The sequence below is a fragment of the Moschus berezovskii genome, chromosome 5 (assembly GCF_049115385.1).
Source record: "Moschus berezovskii isolate FMDL1 chromosome 5, NW_MosBer_1.0, whole genome shotgun sequence".
Classification (NCBI taxonomy): domain Eukaryota; kingdom Metazoa; phylum Chordata; class Mammalia; order Artiodactyla; family Moschidae; genus Moschus; species Moschus berezovskii.
In genome coordinates, this window is record NC_142464.1 from 37,716,406 (window position 1) to 37,739,861 (window position 23,456).

Genomic DNA, 23,456 nt, shown 5'->3' on the forward strand with positions numbered 1-23,456 from the left:
ACCTGACTAAACTTTTAAATTTTACCATCTCTAAAAGTTAATATCTCAGAAATCATTAGAGAAATACTGGTCTAATAACTGGATACTTAATGGAACCAATTACAACACTTAAGCCCCTGACAGAATATACAGTAAATGGAATTCAGTTATTAATACCATTAAAAAAAAACAAACTTTCTTTTGGTCAATCATATTTCACCCAAGATAAATATCATGAAGAACAGTGATCACTGTTAAATCAATTTCTAAATCCTAGGAAAACAGTTAACAAGTCACAGAATTCAGATAACAAATGGTGCACATTCTTATGTAGTTCCAAACCCTTCTCATCATATTTAAAATTTTGCAGCAACAGACTAAAAGGAAATTCCTACTTTCCTCAACTTTAAGCATATAAAATACAATAGCCCTGGCATTCCGACCCTTCTTGTCATCAAGGTTACCAACACTTACATTCTCTGCTGCTTCACTCAGGTAAAACAAAGAAATACATTGTGCCACATACTAGAATGCCTTCATAATGCCTGACTCACTACGCTATGAAACATTAGAAACTGTTGTGGCTTGTTATACTCCACTGGCTAATAACAGCTGATATGAAAACAGTGAGGGTCCTAAGGCTGAATTTTACTACGTCCAAGGACCAGGCCAAATACCTCATTATGGTCAGTCTCTCTGTCACAACCCTTAAAGGGAGATAGAGAAGAGCAGGATTTGATATTACACAATATATCAAGCTACTGGAAAAACTCCAAAGTAACAACCTGAAGTCTATTAAATGAATTTGCTTAATTTTTTAGAAAGTCTGTCACAGGGCACTATGCCAAAAACTATTTCACAAAAGACAAAAAGTTATTTCACCATATATTTGGAAGTAATATGTTAAGAGAGAGAGGAAATTCATTTGGAAATAGGAAGCAAATGAGGATAATTATTCATCAGAGCTCTAAAGGAAAATATTCAAATGCTGTTTAAGCATCCCTCCAAAGTTAATGATATAATTTAAAGAAAATCCGCACATTTTCATTCTGTATATTCTCACACAAATGGGGGGGGAAATGAACCACTTAAAAAACATACAGAATCCTCTGCAGAATACTGATGATTAAGCTCTGTAAAAAAAGAGAAAGATGGAAACAGGCCCATCTGATTGGAAAAGATCAAAGTCTGTCAAAACATGTGCTAGCACAGGTATGAGGAAACTGGCATTCTCATATTCTGGGTAGGAGTGTCTCCACAGAGATATTTGGCAGTATCAGTCAAAATGTAGACAACCCTTTGACTCAGCAATTCCATTTCTAGGAATCTATCTCACAGATATACTCATATATGTGCCTAAAATAAATAAATATAGATACAGATACAAAAATTACACCACAGTATTACTAAAAGAAAAAGATTAGAAACAACCTAATTGTCCATCCATAGGAACTGACTAAGTAAATTATGATAAATCTAAATACAATGCAGTGATACAAAAAGAATGAAGACATATTTCCTGATTTGGGGTTAAGTTACAAAAAAGGCAAAATGCCAAAAAAAAAAACCAAACCCAGTTCGTTTTTAAGGACACTATTTGTGATGAAAAGGAGGGTAGTGAAGATATTTATGTACTGTCACATATCTGTATAGATCACCCCTGACACTACACACAAGAAACTGCAAACACTGGCTGCTTGCAGGCAAAGGGAATGAATGACAGGGCAACAGGAGGCTCTTTCCTCTAAACTCTGAGTCATTTGACTTTCAACTCACATGAATGTCTTACCTAAAGAAAAGCATAAATTAATTAAACTTTAAAAGGGAGGAAAGAGTGAAGGGTTAAGATTTCCTGAGTACCATATTTGATCCAGTAAATAACTGTTCCCACTATAACCTTGTTAAAACTGCCTCTTTCTTTGCACTTTCCATCTGACTTGTTCTTTATCATTTCATCCCGTCAAGTTTCCCAGTTCATTTCACTCTCTTGCATTTAAAATGGACTGGGACACCTGCTGCATCTACTTAAAGCTCTACTGGATGACTAAGTGCCAGTGGAGTTGATGAACTTTGTTGCAGTAATCATCACACAAAACGGGTAACAATCTAAGCTGTAAAAGAAAACTGAGTATTGACAGAGAAAAGATAACTCCACTTAAGCCACAAGAAAGAAATGATAAAAAGGTGACAGAAGATAGGGAAGTGATGATTTGAGAGATTCCATTTTAATACTATAAAAAATTCTTCCAAATCTGACTTAAAACACTCATTCAACATTGTCTGTTCGGTCCATTGCTAAATATTTTATTTCCTTTAAAAAAAAAAGTCTGTGCTACAAAAGTGATTTTCCTACTCTGCAATTAAAACACAAATCTGAATTTCCAGCAGGACTATAGTGACTCTGTACCCAGAATACCTAAATGAGGGCCCACCATGGTCACTGCTCATTACTTTCTTAAACTGGTGTTTTCTTTTCAATCCCATTATTGTGTCATTTATTTGCAAATCCACACATATATTAATATTTCATATGTGAGGATCTTGTTTTGTGAAGTTTTATATCATATACTCAGTATTTCTTCATCTTAAAAATTCAAACAAAGGTGTAGAGTCTTACCTCCTAAAGCTGAAACGCAGTTATCTCTCCTAAGATGCCAAAGAAGCAATCCCTTGTCAGCCAGAGCAATGGGTGTTTCTAGATTAATGAAGTCATATAAGATTTCTCTTCTGTGAAGTTGTAACTGGGGGGAAAGGTCATGAAGGGCCTTGCAGTACATGGGAATCTGGGTAAGAACTACTACAAACAGGATGTTTCAGACAAAGGTATCTGCGGTGGTGGCGGCGGCTAAGTCACTTCAGTCGTGTCCGACTCTGTGTGACCCCTGGTTAACTGTATATTCACACTGCAGCCTAATCAGCAACTATCATAAAGACAAGCTCTCTGCACTGAAAATTCTCAAAAATGACTGAAAATGAGTCTATAGGCTTTGGTTATTCTCAGTTTAAGTAAGTAAATATTAGACCTAACTCACAAGTAAATGAGTATCTTGTATGAAAATCTCCTTTACTTAGGTCTAAACTGCTATTCTTACTTGATTCAATCTCTACAATATTGTTTCTTCCATCAGATACAAAAATCCTGCATAACAGTAAAATTCCTATGTTAACATATAACTTTCTAAAATGCCCAATATTCATTAAAAACTAAAAAAAAAAAAAAAAGCCTTTTTTCTCTAACTACTAACTTAACAATAAAACTGATTAAGATTTTCATTTTTTACAAATAACAGACCAGAAAAAATCTTCAGAATTATCTTGAGATTCTTGACCCTCACAACCACCAATGACAGAAAACTGCCATGTGGTAAAGGCAAGTCTCTGAGTCTTCCACATAAGGTAATTAATATTTTAAAGCAAAGGGTGAACATACATGTGAAATATACATTATGGAGTTAAGCAAGCTAAATTATTAACTTTCTAACTTGGCATAATGACAGGGTAGTTGGAAGGGAATGTAAAAGAAAATACTCAACAGCTTAAAATTAACAATGGACCCATTTATTTAAGGTAGGATGGTTCTCTCATTTCAGCTTCAGGACTGAAAATCTCTTTCTACCCGCCTCTTGTAGTGAACTCTGCAGCTGGCCTGTCTGGAGAATCACTCAGCTCTATTCACAGTTTCACCCAGAGTCAAGCAATGGCAAAATAAGTCTTCATTTTCACTGGCACTGCAAACCAACACAGAGAAACGCTTACTCTAAGGTGTTCAAAGTTCATCCTTCGAGGACCAATTCAATTAATTTCTCCTGTAGGTTATTTCTCTATCCTAAACAAACACAAAAGGTCTGTGTCCACTGAAACCAAGAAACACGTATCTGTATCTCTATCATTCCATCAAATATTGTCTGTGACAGGTCTTATGACATTGTCTAGTACTCTACTTTTCTCCCCAAACTTTGTATTCCCCAATATTTTGTCTCTTCCTCTATGGTTTCCACGAAATGTCCCTTTAACTATTGAATGAATGAATTCACAGCAAAGCATTTTCACTGTTCTTTCTCTGTTCTGTGTATCAATAATACTCCTAAACAGGGCTCCATACTCCAAGAAATGATACATTTCCTCTGCTTTTCAAAACCAACTAAAATCTTGTCTGACCTGGTGACAACTGATCCTCCCCTAACTCTTGGAATCAAAATCTCTATTATTTGGGTATTGAAATGTCTGACCTCATTTTATCTGCTAAAGAAACGCCACAGATGTGTTTATAAAGAATTGGGAGATAACCTTCAGGAAATCCAAATATTGAGAGTTAAGGGAAAATTCTAATATCATATATCAGAAAATAACATAGGCAGAGTGTTTGAATTTTAGGATGCTGTAGTTAAAATGTTATTCACAAATACACTATCCTTCTTGTAATTCCATGGTGAGGGTCATCAACTTGCCAAAATACAGCCTTGAATTGTGCAACAAGTCTCCTATTTCTTCTTATAAAATATATTGGCAAAGACCAACAAACCCACATTGGTACAATGAAACCATCCCTACATTCCATGGCTTCAAGGCAATTTCATAAATATAGGGTCATAAAAAGACAGCCTACAAACTCCAGTAGCCGACACACCACTTAAAGGATAGGAAATTGAAGACAATGATATGTAATCAGGCAGTTACAGCAATTTGAGGATCTTTTCAAAAACTTTGCAAGAATCACCAATCTTACCTTAGAAACCTACCAACTAAAGGAGTATGCAAAACTCATACAAAAGAGATGGAAAACAAAATCTGAGCATAATGCTAAAATTTTATAGTTTGTATGCTTTAAGAAACAAGTCATAGGCCTACACTGATAACAACAAAATCTTAAGAAAACTGAAAGCTCAAGTCCCAGCCGATGACTTCTTTATCTCAAATACATTTGATATCTGAGTTCCAATATTATAAGGAAACCATAAATAGCACTTTGAAGTACAACACAATAATACATGACCAGAGGAAAAACTGTATACTTTTGAACTCTATATAGATGAAGGTTCCTAGCTAAGCACAAACTTGTACAGTTTTTTCTTTTTCAATTTCAACAGACAGTAAATTTAAAAATATCCAACTGTTCCCTACAATCATGGGGGATTTGATGTTTCAAGTCTCTAAATAATTTTTTCTTTTTAATTTCACATTATTGTAAAAGATAACTGAGCAATTATCATGCCAGACCTTAAGAATTCCATACACATTATCAAAATAAGAGAATCACTAAATTATATGTTTGAAGGCGTGCTTTCAGGTTTTAATTGCTTCTTGATACTATTAATTAAATAATCTGGTGACTACTGAAATATATCCCAATACTTTTACATAATGAAGACAGAATAAATATAACCAGAGAACTAATTAAGATGAGGTATAACACTAATCATCTTACTACCACAATATAAATTAGTTATTAGGCACCCATGTTTATTAGGCAATGTTACTGCACATGTTTAAACTGAACCACACAAGGGGTTAAAAATAACTACAATGAAAGGCCAACAGCCTAACAGCAAAGTTGCGCCAACATTCCCTCTCCTCCCCCTCCCCCTCCATCCTCTCCGGTCCAGAATGAATTGCATGCCCCACTGCACAAGACCCAAAAAGGTCACAGGAGATGGCAGAGACTTTTGTAAGAGAACAGAAATAACTCAGCAGCTTTGTTACCATAGTCTCTTTTAATCAGTATGTTCAAAACCCTTTAATTAGCACTCTGTCTACACAAGGAAAGTATTTCTTCTGTGCCAAGAGAGGGCACACATGTATGTACACAGTGTTCTGTTCTATCAGCATCACAACATGGAGCTCAGACTGCCTGCCAGAAAACAAGCACAGACGACTGTTTTAAAGGTATGGCACCACAGTATCTACATACTGCATTTGCAGTTCTATAATCAAATAGCAAAGTATGTTCCATTAGGTGTTCATTTGTCTCTGAATTTTTTTTAGTGAAAAATGGGAGTATTTAAACCACAATTTTCTTTAGTCCATTATCACAAATGAGGATTTTCAAAAGTAATATAAAATGATGTTAACAGAATGCAAAAAAAGACAATCTTCAAATATTGTTCCTTTCTGCATAATAGCTCTTTGGTAGGAGGCAAAAAGAAAGTGCTCCCGTCAAACAGGAATAAACCACAAGACACATTTTCACAAGGATGTTTTACAGTTAAAATTTCATCCGACCATGCAAAGCCTTAAAACTTGCAGACTGGATTACATACATGTGTTTCCTTGTAAAACCTGAGTAGCTGAAATCAAGATGGAATTTGGAGATAAAGATAACTATTTAAAAATTCAAAGCCAAAAAACAAGGAAAACTTCATTAGTAAACTGGATTTGAAGCATTTTAATTGAGATACATAACTGTTACAAACATTTTCAATCTTTCAAAATCAAGTAGTATATAATACTGTAAGAAGCAGTGTTGTATATATATATATATATATTTATACACAATATATATAAATATGTATATTTATATATAATATTTATATATAATTAAATCAAAAGGCAACCCTCTAAATATCTAACTAGAGAAAGAATCTACCTAAATTTATGATAAAGCTTATTGAGCAGGCAGCAGAGTATACCTCCTTGAAAGCCAGCTCTTCCACATTAGCCATGGGAACTCACAGCACAGTTCTATATAATGAGAATAATACCACTATGTCACAGGCTGGTGTGAGAATTACCTAAGATGAGGAAGGTAAAGAACTTGGCAGAAGTCCAAAAGTTTGCTGGTAATGTTGTTTGGGGGATAGGTTTTTTTCATATATTGCACAAAAGTGCAAATTGGCACAACCTATCAAAAATTACATATATAATCATGTATATATGATATCCTCTGCAGCATTACTTGTAAAAGTAATACTGGAAACTGTACAAACGCACTTCAATAGGGGATTGTCCAAGTAAATGTTACTTCCCTACAAAAGAATTCTATACATCTGTTAAAAATATAAAGAAAAACTCTACATATTATTCAGGAAAATTCTCCACAGTAAGCTGTTGAGAAAAAGCGGAATGTGTGGAACAGGGTATATATTATGCTACCATGCAAGTAAAAAGGGAACAGATATTCATATTTATTTGAATATACAAAAAATCCCTTAAATGTCATACAACTAATTAATAGCAAAAATTACCTAGTTGGAGATGAAAGTGAAATAGTGCCTGATATCCAGTCCAGCCTCAATAAATGAAAGCTATTATTACTCCTCTCATAAGTATCATTAGCATCATGAAATGTATCTTTAAAATATATATTCAGAATATATTCAAACTAAATCCATAATGAGGTAAACAGTCAAATCTCAATTATTCAAAGATTGACTATCTATTCTGTACCATCTTATGGAAAACTTCCAACGAAATTTTTGGCCAACCCAATAGTTGGAGATTCAAGCCCTTCATTTCCTCTTCAAAGCTAAGTAGCTTTTGGTCATTTTACTGTAGGCTATCACCTTCATCAGAGAGCAAGTTGAGGAAATAACACCAAAACAGTTATTTTACCCAGTATTGATCAACAGTTTTTAATAAACAGCTTTTGGAGCTGAAAGTGACAGTGAACATCCCATTGTTACAACCTTCTATTACATATGAAGAACCTAAAGTTCAGATCAGTGACAGTTCAAAGATTTGGAGTCTGTCCCCCAGTTAAACGCTTTCCATTTTTTTATTAAGAGGGAGAAAAATATGCTTAATTGAAATCAATTATCCAATTTCCTTCCCCAGCAGATCCTTTATGACAATTAACTAAATCTGCTCAGATCATATTCCATAAGCAATTCTATTAAGTAGAGCACAGGACATTTAGAGATTTCAACAACTCAGCATGATGTTTCTAGGACTATGCATTGAGTGAACATCTACAACAAAATCTGTAAAGTTTGCTTACACTTGAGATTGTCAAAGGCATGTTGAAATCCTTGCCACCTTGCAGCCGGAAACCCCAGGGAGCTGGGCCAACCAAGGACACACTGTAGTTGCTCATGATTCTAACGACGCAAAGTCCAATCCCTCAAAATGAAAGAAACTGAAAGAAAATCAGATGGTTAACAGAGACGTTTATCCAAAAAGTGATTACATATTTAAATGCATTGAATATAAACCCAACTAAATTATCTTCAGTATTTTGTTTGGGGGGAAAAAGGGGATATGCAGAGTAAGTTTATATTAAGTTCTCATTTCAGTCTAGGAAAAGGAATCTATGAGCTAATATGCAATCTCTAAACTTATGCCAATTTCCATAGTCTAAAAATTCCATATCAGAGTATATTTCTAGACATTTGATCAGTCTTACAACTTGCTAGAATACAATTTGTGGCTTCTTGCACACAAACTTTAATTCAAGGTACCTTACAATACTTTGTTTTATATTAGAAAAAGAACAAAACTGTATTTCAGGTTTAATTCAAAATGATTTTCCCAGACCTCTTTTGCCTGCAATTGGCAGGAGTCCATTTCACTTACCTAAATTCTAAGTTATTTTAACATGTGAAGAGAACTGCAAATGGTAGACTCTCATTCATGCTTTCCAAACAATAAATTCTTTAAAATGAGAAGTTGTTTCTTGATGCATAAAAACTATTTTTTCTAATCATAAACTACAACTTGCATTTTCTGATATAGGGACATGGTATTTTCCACACTTAAATTATTCACTTTTCCTTCAGACAGGCAGTGATGGGCAATACTCTAGTGGTGGTGGTTTAGTTGCTAAGTCATGTCCAACTCTTTTGCAATCCCAGGGACTGTGTGTAGCCTGCCAGACTCCTCTATCCACAGCATTTTCCAGGCAAGAATACTGGAGTGGGTGGCAATATAATAGCACAGTGATATTTGAGTCAGAACCCGCTTTTTGTTTTACATGCACACCTCATCAGGCAAAGTGGAGTGAGCATTTCCCACACAGTGTATAAGACTTGACTAAACATGGTAGGAATATAGGGTTAATCTTACTGCATGAAAGGGAATTAGAGCTTTAGAAAAGAAACAGTGCTTCGATGCTTTCTTTTTTCTATGTTTTGCTCGAAGGGAGCTCAAAATGACTCTCATGGTACCATGTACTTTTATATAACAAAGAAAAACTAAAGGAAAAAAAGCATTTTTCAGAGCTTGGTATTAGTTGTTATGGTGATTATGTGGGAGAAATTAGGAGGAATAGGGATTTTCTAAAATGTAATACTAAGAAATGTACTATTTTCTTCTTTAAAATATTAATAATATAACAATAAATAATTTAAAACCACACTTAAAAAAAAAAAGCTGCTTAAGACCCACTTCCTTGGAAAAATCTTGTGTTGCTTAACCAAACCATTACCTGTCCTAAAATATTTCATTTTTTAACATATTCAAAATTTCTACTACATCACATCAATTAATAGTGGCAGATATAGATATTTGAACAACTGGGTGTATTAAAAGCAAGCAGATTCCATCTTCTCCTATGGGGAAAATGAGGCAAAATTTTCAAATAAGTCTAAGTTCTTAAAGAAAACTCAGTGAAAATCTGCACTACATCTACCAGAAAAAAAAAAAGAGAAAGCTTCTCCCCAGGCATAGTACTTCACTGAACTACTAGGCAACAAAACTAGTACTAATGTGAAAGTGAAGTCACTCAGTCGTGTCCAACTCTCTGTGACCCTGTGGACTGCGTCCATGGGATTTTCCAGGCAAGAGTACTGGAGTGGGTTGCCATTTCCTTCTCCAGGGGATCTTCCCGACCCAGGGATCGAACCCGGGTCTCCTGCATTGTAAGCAGATGCTTTACCATCTGAGCCACCAGGAAAGTCTCAGTACTAATGTAACAGGCACCAAAAAGATAAAAAGGCCAAACGAGACATCAAACTATTAGATACAGATGAAAAATGAACAGTAAGGGGGTAATCCGTTCCGTTCCGTTCCGTCGCTCAGTCGTGTCCGACTCTATGCGACCCCGTGGACTGTGGCCTACCAGGCTTCTCCATCCACGGGATTCTCCAGGCAAGAATACTGGAGTGGGTTACCGTTTCCTTCTCCAGGGGATCTTCCTGACCCAGGGATCGAACCCAGGTCTCCCGCATTGGAGGCAGACGCTTTAACCTCTGAGCCACCAGGGAAGCCCCAAGGGGGTAATAAGGAGCCACAATCCATGGGGGTCTCAAGAGCTGGACATGACAGGACTTACCAACTAATATACATAATTTAAGTGCTTTCTCCCTATAATAAAAGCGTTTCTGAGAACTTGCAGAGGACTATTTGGATGATGGCACACAATATTTATCAAAAGTGTATAAAGCCAACAGCTATTTCACAGATATTCCCCTCCTTCTTTAATCTTTAACTTTTCGTCAAAAGAAGAACGTAAATGTTAGGCTAGACTTTCCTAATCCCATTGTTCCCTACAAGAAAATGTATTTAATTAATATATTAACCCATGTACCTGCAACTCCCTTTACTTGGGAGTTCCTTTCCTGATTTCTCCCATTTGTTATTAAAATCTCTGTAAGTGGCAAGGTCACAGTCACACTATAGAACCAGTGTCAGTTCATTTCTAGTCAGTGCCGTTTCCCTCCCTTTGCCAGTTTCATGTGACTTGAAATAGTCAGAAATCAAAGCAATAGTAATATTATTGGCCTTTTCCAGGTCTGGTTATTAGTGCCCAAACTCTTCCTAAATTACCAAGGAGGCAGGAAATATTGCCTTTCTTCTTTCAAATAAGTAGAAAATGTTGGAACTTCTGCATAGTGTTGGACTTTCTTTTAGGGAAAATCCAAACAATGTCTTCGCTCTAGGAAGCTTGGTATTTCCCACACTTCCATCCTAACTTCTTCAGTGGATTGGAGGACTGGAAAGAAGAATTCGTGATGAACTGCTCAGAGATGGGTCTGAAATTAAAGATGTATCTTGAGATTCTTTTTCTCCCCAGATTGAGAGACTGTGGAGGTAGAGTGGAAAAATTAAAGCCACAAGCAGCGGATGAAAGTAGCCGACGAGACAGTTTTCCAGCAGAGAGGTTCACGCCTAGCCCTGTTTGCCAAATAAGGTTCCCGAGCCGGCTGTTTCCGAGGCAGGCGGGTTCCAACGTCCTCGTGGTCAGGAAGGCGGACTTGGGATAGGATCTGGCGATCACACCCTAGACCTGCCCTGCCCAGCGCAGCCACCAATTTTCTTTCCAAGTTCTGCCCTACCCACACGCCCTTCCTTTTTCCACTTATTGTCAAACGAATTAGAGGCACAGCCTAAAAAAGCCCCAACAAGTACGCATTAATAAATCTGGCGTTTACGACAGATCTGTTTTTTAAACAAGCTTTATTCCTGGACGCAGATCTGTTTTTTAAACAAGCTTTATTCCCCTAACAGGTTACACAATCCTAAATGTTGGGGGGGGGGGGGGAGCGTGAAATAAATGCTTCTCAGTAGAGTGAGCGCAAATAAAAATTAGCCCCGCTTCCTCTCCACACCGCCAGGAGACTGCGCAGGACGCGAGTATCCCCAGACGCCAAGGTGGGTGCCCAGAGGCGCTCGGCACCCGGATGGTGGCCCGCCCTTGCCCGACTCCTGCGCCCCTGCCTCGGCCGTGCTAGTCCCAGCCCGTCCCGGCTCCAGTGCCCGTTCTCTGGCCTGGAGCCCGCTCCCGCGCCGCCGTTTCCCCGGCAGTCCTCTTCCCACGCCACTCTCCACCTCCGCAGATCCGCGTCCAGCAAACACCTGAGACGCTTCCCAGCGCTAGGCGCACCACCGTGTCTCCCTAAGCAGGAGTTCTCGCCCTGCGCTCAGTGCACGGCGATTCCTTCTTTCCCTCCTCCCTACCCGCGTTCCGAGACGCGCATCCCCTGCAGGCGGCCACTCACCTCGGGTCCCGCGCCGCGATGCCTCCGAACCAGACGAGCGCTGACAAGTGACTCGCTGTGCTTGCGCCTTCCCCACGGCCCGCGGGAACTTCCGCCTCCTGGCTCCCGCCCCACCCCGCGCCCCCACACACCCCGACCCCGCCCCCGAGCCAGGACACGCCCCCTCCGCTCCCGGCCCCGCCCCGGACCCGCAGGGCTGCGGCGAGCCGAGAGAAGGCTGCGGCTGAACCCTGCGCGTGGGCTAACTGCAGCGAGCCGAAGCTGCTGCGGAAAGACAATTGCAGTACGGAGTTTCGGTGGGAGCAGTCTTAAGGGGTTTTGGGCAATACCTGACAAAGGTCCGCTCTGCCTGTTTGTTTTGTCGTGGATGCATTTTTCTCTCCAGAAACTGAATTGGCAAGCAGTTGCTTTGGCTAAAAATAGGAGAGGGCTTTGGATAAATCCCTATCTATGCAAGTTCAGCGGCCACTGCATGGTTTTTTGAGCGAGCTTTATGTGCCCAGAGAAGTGAAGACTTTAAAGTTGACCTGTTAGGAAAGGGAAAATCAGCAACTTTAATATCTAGAAGTTAAATCCTCTAATCAAACCAGAAGACCGTGTTAAAGAGCAGCGGGCAAAGGTGGTTCAACCATTATAACAGCTTATTTTTCTAAGTCCAGATCAAAAGTCCACTTTCCAGTTTCTATAAAGGTGCTTGATTTAGCTCAAGGGATTTATTCCTGATCAAATTTGAATAACGTTCAGTGAACATAAGAGAGTAAATTTTAGGCTTGTTTTGAACTGTAAATTGGCTTATAACATGTGAAAAGGACAGTTCTTTTTTTAGTATATGTGCTGCCGAAGCGAGCACTGAAAAGGACAGTTCTTAACCATGGGACATGTAAAGCAAGGCTGATGGAGTCCGTGGGTCCCCAAGAAGTGCAAACAAAATTCTAGAGAACATCCAAAACTGCTCTGTCCAAACCTGTAACCACTTGTCACATGTAGCTACTCAACATTTGAAATGTATTTACTGTAACTGAAGCACTGAATTTTTTGTTTTATGTAAGTTTAATTTAAATTTAAAAACTGAAGTAGGGTAACATGCCTCCATTAAAAACAACTTTAGTGTTTGGATAGGAGTACATTTCACTTTATCACTGAAAACATCGTGTCCAAATTCTGCTACAATGGAAATGGATTTTGAAGACATTACGACAAATAAAATATAAAATGTTATTAATAATTTTGTTGATTACATGTTGAAGTGGTAAAATTTTTATATTTGTTAAACATACAATTAAAATTAATTTTGCTGTTTTTTAATGTGGATACTCCTGCTGCTGCTGCTAAGTCGCTTCAGTCGTGGATACTAAGATATTTTAAATTACCAATGTTGACTGACATTATTATATTTTCATTGGACAGCACTAGTCCACAGTTTTCACCGCCTTCTCTGAAAGATTATATTGGAGGGAAGGGTTTCCTAGTGTGAACTGGTTTAAAGAGTGCTTTAATATTTCTTGTCATGTTTGACATCTCCCTCCCAAAATATATAAATAATTAAATAAATAGTAACAATAGCTGCCACTTACAAACACCTACCATACACTAGGCAGTGTAAAAACTTTTACTGCACTTAATGTAATAACTCTTACTACATTTAATAATTCTTCTAACTTTATAAGACAAATGTCATCCCATTTATAGTCAAGAAAACTGAGGTTTCAAGAGATTGCAGCTGGTAATACTTCCACAGGGCAATGGCTAAAATTACCCTCTAAGGGTCCTCTCTCTGCTCCTCCTCATCTGTTTACTGCAAATACAATTAATTTGATCCTGAATGAAACCAGGTTGACTAAAGACATCAAGAAATGCAGGCAATGTGTAGAGGTATCACTAGAAGATAAGCATCTTGAAGTGGTAAAGAGCTGGGAGTGTTACCTACCTATGCAAATCAGTGTTAGCCTATAGATGATAGCCTACCTCTGAATCCTCTTCCTCCTCCTACCACAGTTTAAAGTCTGGGGTGTTGGGGAAATGAACCAAATTCAAGTAGAATAGATAGGCTGATATTTATCCAAGTGTTCTCCAAAGTGCCAGCTGCATCAAAATGGCACAGGCAGCTTGTTATAACTAATTTCCTGGCCTCCAGACCCAGGATCCTTGCCAATGGGGCCCAAGAGTCTGCCTTTTTCACAAACAAAAAATTTTTTGTGAAATGATTACCTGGATTGTTTTTTCTATCCAGGTAGTCATTCAACTATAATACTTAAAAATCACTTCCCTAGAAATATCCCTGTACCCCCAATTTACTGTAAACTGTGCTTTGGTGAGAACCATGCACCCCAGATAGCAACTCATCTCAGTTTCTTCATTTTAAAAGAAATAATTATAAATTACCTTTTGAAGTTATCATGAGAAGTAGAGATTATATTTATACTACATATACATATTATATATATATATAAACTACTTACATATATAAACTATATATATAGCATGCTTGGCACCAAGAAAGTGTTAAATAACTGGTAACCATATAAAACTTTCCCGACCTGATTAGATTTTATGTATCACAAAAGATAGAGAACTTTAGCATTTATTATTCATATACTATTTCTTGACTTATGTATATTATTTAATTCTTACAACCATATAGTTATTTTTTTCAAAGAAATAGAAAGTTGGAGATTCAGAAATTTAACCAAGGGCACACAGCTAATTAGTGATAGAAGTAGAGCAGAGGGGTCTGACTCAAAAAACTACGTCCTTTTCATCTCAACACACTGCATCTCAGTAAACTCAGTAAACCATCCAACTTAAAGACCAGAGAAAGAAGATGGAAAACTACAGCAGCTAACACTGTTGAGGGCCATAGAGGTGTTCAGTCAGTTCAGTTCAGTCCCTCAGTCATGTCCAACTCTTTGCGACCCCATGAACCACAGCACGCCAGGCCTCCATGTCCATCACCAACTCCCGGAGTTCACTCAAACTCATGTCCATCGAGTTGGTGATGCCATCCAGCCATCTCATTCTCTGTCGTCCCCGTCTCCTTCCACCCCCAATCCCTCCCAGCATCAGACTCTTTTCCAGTGAGTCAACTCGTCGCATGAGGTGGCCAAAGTATTGGAGTTTCAGCTTTAGCATCAGTCCTTCCAATGAACACCCAGGATTGATCTCCTTTAGAATGGACTGATTGGATCTCCTTGAAGTACAAGGGACTCTCAAGAGTCTTCTCCAGCACCACAGTTCTAAAGCATCAATTCTTCGGTAATCAGCTTTCTTCACAGTCCAACTCTCACATCCATACATGACCACGGGAAAAACCATAGCCTTGACTAGACGGACCTTGGTTGGCAAAGTAATGTGTCTGCTTTTTAATATGCTATCTAGGCTGGTCATAACTTTCCTTCCAAGGAGTTCAGTTCAGTTCAGTTCAGTCGCTCAGTCGTGTCCGACTCTCCGCAACCCCATGAATCACAGCACGCCAGGCCTCCCTGTCCATCACCAACTCCCGGAGTTCACTCAAACTCATGTCCACAGAGTCGGTGATGCCATCTAGCCATCTCATTCTCGGTCGTCCCCCTCTCCTCCCGCCCCCAACCTTTCCCAGCATCAGAGTCTTTTCCAGTGAGTCAACTCGTCTCATGAGGTGGCCAAAGTATTGCAGTTTCAGCTTTAGCATCAGTCCTTCCAATGAACACCCAGGATCGATCTCCCTTAGAATGAGTGTCTTTTAATTTCATGGCTGCAATCAGCATCTGCAGTGATTTTGGAGCCCAAAAAAATAAAGTCTGACACTGTTTCCACTGTTTTTCCATCTATTTCCCATGAAGTGATGGGACCAGATGCCATGATCTTCGTTTTCTGAATGTTGAGCTTCAAGCCAACCTTTTCACTCTCTTCTTTCACCTTCATCAAGAGGCCTTTGAGTTCCTCTTCACTTTCTGCCATAAGGGTGGTATCATCTGCATATCTGAGGTTATTGATATTTCTCCCGGCAATCTTGATTCCAGCTTGTGCTTCTTCCAGCCCAGCGTTCCTCATGATGTACTCTGCATATAAGTTAAATAAGCAGGGTGACAATATACAACCTTGACGCACTCCTTTTCCTATTTGGAACCAGTCTGTTCTTCCATGTCCAGTTCTAACTGTTGTTTCCTGACCTGCATACAGGTTTCTCAAGAGGCAGGTCAGGTGGTCTGGTATTCCCATCTCTTTCAGTATTTTCCACAGTTTATTGTGATCGACACAGTCAAAGGCTTTGGCATAGTCAATGAAGCAGAAATAGATGTTTTCTGGAACTCTCTTGCTTTCTCCATGATCCAGAAGAACTGTACAAAAAAGATCTTCACGACGAAGATAATCACAATGGAATGATCACTCACCTGGAACCAGACATCTTGAATGTGAAGTCAAGTGGGCCTTAGAGCGCATCACGACGAACAAAGCTAGTGGAGGTGATGGAATTCCAATTGAGCTATTTCAAATCCTGAAAGATGATGCTGTGAAAGTTCTGCACTCAATATGCCAGAAAATTTGGAAAACTCAGCAATGGCCACAGGACTAGAAAAGGTCAGTCTTCATTCCAATCCCAAAGAAAGGCAATGCCAAAGAATGCTCAAACTACTGCACAATTGCACTCATCTCACACGCTAGTAAAGTCATGCTCAAAATTCTCCAAGCTAGGCTTCAGCAATATGTGAATCGTGAACTTCCAGATGTTCAAGCAGGTTTTAGAAAAGGCAGAGGAACCAGAGATCAAATTGCCAACATCCGCTGGATCATAGAGGCGTAATCTGTAGCAAATTATGGTAGCGCCACCTGGGAAGCCCTGAATAAAGGCTGAATTACTTTTAAATAAGAGAAGGTAAAACTCCTGAACCGCGTCTGGTAGGGCATGTGCCTTAATTCGTTTTAGAATGAATTGACACTGAGCCATCCTGACTCCCCTTTTCTGTCTCCCTCATGACTAACATCTATGAAATGGTTGGTCATGGTTTAGAGGACAGTCCGTGACTACAGACTACAGGAAGATTACTGAACCATTGGGAAATCAGACCCATGTCCTTAACCGCATTAACACTATGGCCTAAGCAATGAAGCACTCACCACACACATGCACAAACACACACACAAAACATATTAACAGCCTCACTCTTTCAAAACCAGTACACAAAAAGCTAAAATTAGAAAAGGAAATTAGATCAAAAGATTAATTTAGCAGGAAGGGTTTTTAAGACTATTCCATGTCAACACAGTATTTACCTCCATGTATAAATGTTTGCTCTAACCTTTTAATTATCCAATATATGACTCAGAATTCCTCTTGCAGTACTTCAAAAATAACAGAAACTTTAAATTACAAGATGGCATGGCCGTGATGAGTTTTTACAGTTGTACCCAATAAAGTGCCAGTATTTAAAAAGTTCCTGGACTACTCTAAGTCAATTTATCTTCTAAGTCCTAATTCTGAAAGGTAAATAAACCACTCATAGGTATGAGTATTTAATGTTTAAAATCTGGGATGGAGAGGAAGTAGTAACTATTCTAACAGCTAAAGAAACATTTGGTAATCTAGGGAGAGGCATACTGTCTCTCTAAAGCTTCCTACAGAGTCCTGGGAGAAGGGCCAGAACTAAAACAAGCACAAAAAGCAGGAAGAAGTTCACGGGTGAGAAGGCCTCTAAGAACGCTGACATCCATGAAGCTTAGGTAACGGAGTAAACGTGTGCTGCAGGGAGATGTTATAAAGAAGTTTAAACTTTTTAAAAGTAGCTCCCAAGTTTCAAGTCTGGGTTCGGGGGGTAGTATTGATAACTGACGGGTTAATGAAGGAAGAGGGGCCAAGTTTGTGAAGTGACTGTGCATCTCACTGACAATTTGCCGTAAGCAAAAAGGTCCAGTTGGTCAGTGAGGGGTATCAAAAAGAAGAGTAGATAGTAAGGACGCTGAAAAAAACACTCAGGAGCTCCAAGTTTGAGATTTGAAAAGGGGAGGAATAGTCCTCATGATCAGATCCAGGTTTAGTTAGTCTGAGGTTTTGCCCAGAGAAAATCAATTCTTTGAGGAGTCTGGAGTAGTCAGAAAGATAAACCAGTATGTGATTTGGAGATAAGTGAGAAACAAAACATGTAGGTCAATCACTGAAAATCTTCATGTCTGGGGATGTCCCTGGTGGTCCAGTGGTTAAGAATCTGCCATCCAAGTCAGGAGGTGCAGGTATAATCCCTGGTAGGGGAACTAAGATCCCACATGCCATAGAGCAACTAATCCTGCATGCTGCAACTAAGAGAGCCCACATAGCGCAAATGAGATCCAATGCAGCCAAAATTAAAAACAACAACAACAGAACAAACTTGGTGTCTGAAGAAAACCTTACTTGAAGAAAGTCAAGAAAGTAAGAAATGGGCCTGGAGCATAGCTTCCCAATTAGTTTGGTAGTGCCAAGAAAAGAATCTCCCCAGCCTGGGAGGCAAGACCTTATTCATTTTCCTGTTTCCAAATTTACATTCATGTAAAAACAATTAAAATGCAGTGTGTTAGGAAACCAAAAAGAGAGAAATTTAAAAATGGTCAGCTATCCATGGAAAAACATCTCACACTTTTATACTAAAAGAGTTAAGGAAAATGTGAAGAAAGAAAATTTAGATTTTATTTATAAAATATATTAGGTCATTTTTGGAGAATACAGTATGTTTACACCTCTATACAGAGCCCCTTTGTTAAATTATTTTAAATTAAATACCTTTGCGGGTACAATCTGTTTTTTCTCAGGGTCCTGACTGATATGTTGCTGGTGATTTTTATTATCACCCACCCTGGATAAATCATTAAAATGTTATGCATGCTTATTTCTTGGCCATTTACCATGTCCCATATTCTGCTGATATAAGTGATTTTAAAAGCAATCTCATTGCGGGGAAAATACTAGATTTAGTTTGGGGATTTTTTTTAATTGATGACTTTTTTAATTAGGCATTTTCTGTTTTTTAGAAGCATTTCCATTAGATTAAAATGTTGTGTGATGACTCACTGTCACTTAAAATCTGGAAATTAATATTTTGTTTGTATATTGTCAATTTTGTAATCAGTAAAAGAGCTAGTAACAATCACAATTATTTATCACAAATAAAATACTTATTAAATCAAGATCTTGTCTATGTGTATATAGTAAAGTATATATGTTAATTGTCTTTGGGAGATGGGATTATTAGGCTATTAATTTTTTTCCTTAAATTTTCTAAATGTCAGATTTTTAGAGAACATTTACTATATACATAGTAAGAATAAGGCAACTCATGTTTTTATAAAACTACATGGATTGACCAAGTTCACCATAAAATGAAAGCTTATATTAGCCCCAAATTAATTTAAATTTAATTGGTTTATAAATCTCAATTTCTTTAAGTGTGGTTTTGTCCCAATCCACCTATGTACTCTTTACCTAGCCGAGCCGTTAAGTAGTTTTTCACATTGTCCGGGTTTAGAATTTCTCGGGCTTTTCCATGTGTCTCTCCATCAGCGGTAGAGCTATGAAGCCATAATTATTAACAAGACTAGTGTACAAATAAGGTCATTTAAGCAAATGGTATTTTGATTGGGAAGATTCTTGGGGAAAATCTAATTCTAACAAGCTTTATTAACAGTAAAATCTCTCCACCCAAAAGACAGTACCTCTACTAAATGTTTGTAAAATTCATTTACATACTCTGGGAAAAGCAAAGAAACTAATATTTTCATTGGAAGATATCCACATGTGTAGTCATAGTGGAATGTATTAAGGCATGTCATTCCTAGCCAAAGTGTAAGAGATGCTGTACTAAGAATGATGAATCAATTCATCAAAAATCTGATTATAGCTTAGAATTATTTTTAAGATATAGAAAGATATGAAGAAACAAATATGGATCAATAACATAAACCAAAACTATACTTAATTCTACCGAAGATGGAATACACATCACATCAAGTTCAGCCAGCGTGTAATGTGCATACATTTATTGGCATTTAATTTCATTACACTAATTCTGGGAAATTCCTCAAAGCCATTTTCTGCCAGCTGTGAAGCGGTTAACTAATGAAGAAAGTGAACAAGATGTATTTTTTTTAATCTATGAGATGTGAAAATGGAATCTTTAAATATTTTCATAATTTCATTATTTCATATGACAGCATATTTTAAAATTATTCTTTAGCCAAAGTTTGATGCCTGCTCCTTCTCACAATTTAAAAACTTTAACAAAATAACTGTAGTTTTTTGATAAATTAATAACAAAATCCATCCATTTTTACTTGAATATTATTACCTTAGACATTAAATCTTACATTTTAAAATTTAAAGAAAAAGTCTAGATATGAATGCTATCAATGTTTACCTCTGAGTAGTGAAACTTTTTATAATTTTATTTTACTCATACTGGCTTTTGTACCTTTAAATTCTTTTTTGAAAACATTTTACATTTATATTAAAGGTTTTCCTAGTGGCTCACATGGTAAAGAATCTGCCTGCAGGGTGGGAGACCCAGGATCAAACCCTGGAGAAGGGAATGGCTACCCACGCCAGTATTCTTGCCTGGAAAACCCCAAGGACAGAGGAGCCTGCCGGGCAACAGTCCATGGGGTGGAAAAATTTGGACATGACTGAGTCCATCTAGTCAAGGCTGTGGTTTTTCCCGTGGTCATGTATGGATGTGAGAGTTGGACTGTGAAGAAAGCTGATCACCGAAGAATTGATGCTTTAGAACTGTGGTGCTGGAGAAGACTCTTGAGAGTCCCTTGTACTTCAAGGAGATCCAACCAGTCCATTCTAAAGGAGATCAATCCTGGGTGTTCATTGGAAGGACTGGTGCTAAAGCTGAAACTCCAGTATTTTGGCCACTTCATGCGAAGAGTTGACTCCTTGGAAAAGACCCTGATGCTGGGAGGGATTGGGGACGGGAGGAGAAGGGGACGACAGAGAATGAGATGGCTGAATGGCAACACCGACTCGATGGACATGAGTTTGAGTGAACTCCGGGAGTTGGTGATGGACAGGGAGGCCTGGCGTGCTGTGGTTCATGGGGTCGCAAAGAGTCGGACACAACTGAGCAACTGAACTGAACTGAACTGAGCAACTAACACTTTTATAATAAACTGAAAATTATGAGTAATGATTTTTATATACATTATTATACATAACACTGACATATACATTAATACACATTGTTATAAGTATAGAAACATTGTGTTAATACACATAACATTGTCACATACATTTTTTATATATACATAACAAATGTCTTTTTTTTTTGTACAGGTTGTTGTTTAGTCACTGAGACTCTTTGTGACCCCATGGTCTGTAGCCCTTGAGGCTCCTCTGTCCATGGGATTTCCCAGGCAAGAATACTCGAGTGGGTTGTCATTTCCTTCTCCAGGAACAAACGTCTTTCAAAAATATTTAAATTATGAGTAATAAATCTTACTTATAAAATACTTACTAGTAGCTAGATGGGCTTCCCTCAGTTGGTTAGCTCAGCTGGTAAAGAATCTGCCTGCAATGTAGGAGTTGCTGCTGCTGCTAAATCGCTTCAGTCGTATCCAACTCTTTGCAACGCCATGGACTGCAGCATACCAGGCTACTTTGTCCATGGGATTTTCCAGGCAAGAGTACTGGAGTGGGTTGCCATTGCCTTCTCTGGCAATGCAGGAGACCCGGGTTCAATTCCTGGGTTGGGAAGATCCCCTGGAGAAGGGAAAGGCTACCCACTTCAGTATTCTGGCCTGGCGAATCCTTGGGGTCACAAAGAGTCGGACATGACAGCAACTTTCACTGTCAGTGGCTAGATACACTTCTGAATCCTTTTTACATATTTCATCCTCAGAACAGAGCTAAATTTTGATACCAAAACTTTGGTTATAGAGCACATGTACTTAACTAAAATAAATGGATACTTTGACAGAGTATATTGTGATAATTTGTATCTCTGAAAATTTCTTTCCAAACAAGTCTAATTCAGCTCAATATGGGTCTAATTCAGTTTGTAAACTTGGTTTTTATGTCTTTTTATAACTGAGTATTCGGTGAATAAGCTAAAATAAAATAAAAAGATTGAAATAAAAATCACTTCAGGATTAAGAGATAAACCTTTAAATTTGATCATAGGAAAAATGTTCTTCAAATATTTTAGCCTGAAACCATTATTTCTATTGAGTCATAGCTTTCCCTACAGAAAACAGCCTCATAATAATATCTTTCAGTATGTTAAAAAGAGAGAAAAAAATCAAATTAAAACCACATCAGAATATTTGGTCTTCTCTATGAAAATTTACATGGAAGGAAAATTTGAGAACATGGAAATGGTTATTCCATCAATACAAATTCAAACATCCAAATTAAATCTGAAAAACAATATATTCACAGATTTAGTTTAGATAAAGCAAAACTGTTAGATATTTTTAATATTTAATTTTTTATTTAACCAAGGTACTTGATATCAGTTCAGTTCATTTCAGTTGCTCAATCATGTCTTTGCGACCCCATGGACTGTGAACGCCAGGCCTCCCTGTCCATCACCAACTCCCGGAGTCCACCCAAATTCATGTCCAATGAGTCGGTGATGCCATCCAACAATCTCAAGCTCTGTCATCCCCTTCTTCTCCTGCCTTCAATCCTTCCCAGCATCAGGGTCTTTTCAAATGAGTCAGCTCTTCGCATCTGGTGGCCAAAGTTTTGGAGTTTTGGCTTCAGTATCAGTCCTTCCAATGAACACCCAGGACTGATCTCCTTCAGAATGGACTGGTTAGATCTCCTTGCAGTCCAAGGAACTCTCAAGAGTCTTCTCCAACACCACAGTTCAAAAGCATCAATTCTTTGGCGATCAGCTTTCTTCACAGTCCAACTCTCACATCCATACATGACCACTGGGAAAACCATAGCCTTGATTAGACGGATTTTGTTGGCAAAGTAATATCTCTGCTTTTTAAATATGCTGTCTGGGTTGGTCATAACTTTCCTTCAAAGGAGTAAGCATCTTTTAATTTCATGGCTGCAGTCACTATCTGCAGTGATTTTGGAGCCCCCCCAAAATAAAGTCTCTGACTATTTCCATTGTTTCCCAGTCTATTTGCCATGAAGTGGTGGGACCAGATGCCATGATCTTTGTTTTCTGAATGTTGAGCTTTAAGTCAACTTATTCACCCTCCTCTTTCACTTTCATTAGGAGGCTCTTTAGTTCTTCTTCACTTTCTGCCATAAGGGTGGTGTCATCTGCTATCTGAGGTTATTGATATTTCTCCTGGCAATCTTGATTCCCAGCTTGTGCTTCTTCCAGCCCAGCGTTTCTCATGATGTACTCTGCATATAAGTTAAATAAGCAGGGTGACAATATACAGCCTTGACTTACTCCTTGTCCTATTTGGAACCAGTCTGTTGTTCCATGTCCAGTTCTAACTGTTGCTTACTGACCTGCATACAGGTTTCTCAAGAGGCAGGTCAGGTGGTCTGGTATTCCCATCCCTTTCAGAATTTCCTACAGTTTATTGTGATCCACACAGTCGAAGGCTTTGGCATAGTCAATGAAGCAGAAATAGATGCTTTTTTGGAACTCTCTTGCTTTTTCGATGATCCAGCAGATGTTGACAATT

The 23,456-nt window shown here is 38.2% G+C and overlaps 1 protein-coding gene across 6 annotated transcripts in view; it reads right to left on the bottom strand.

The window, feature by feature from the left end:
• Window positions 1-11,967, bottom strand: part of PDLIM5 (PDZ and LIM domain 5) — a 251,372-nt gene extending 239,405 nt beyond the window's left edge. For 5 of the 6 annotated variants that reach the window (XM_088836227.1, XM_055434167.2, XM_088836224.1 and 2 more), the window contains exons 1-2: window positions 11,850-11,967; window positions 7,913-8,050 (exon numbers count right to left, since the gene is read on the bottom strand). In XM_088836227.1, coding sequence (XP_088692353.1) covers window positions 7,913-8,008 — 96 coding nt within the window. In that variant the 5' untranslated portion in view covers window positions 8,009-8,050; window positions 11,850-11,967. Of the gene's footprint in view, window positions 1-7,912; window positions 8,051-10,677; window positions 11,788-11,849 lie in introns of those variants that run through there. The other variant, XM_055434166.2, reaches the window with a different exon arrangement.
• Window positions 11,968-23,456: the final 11,489 nt, after the last annotated feature.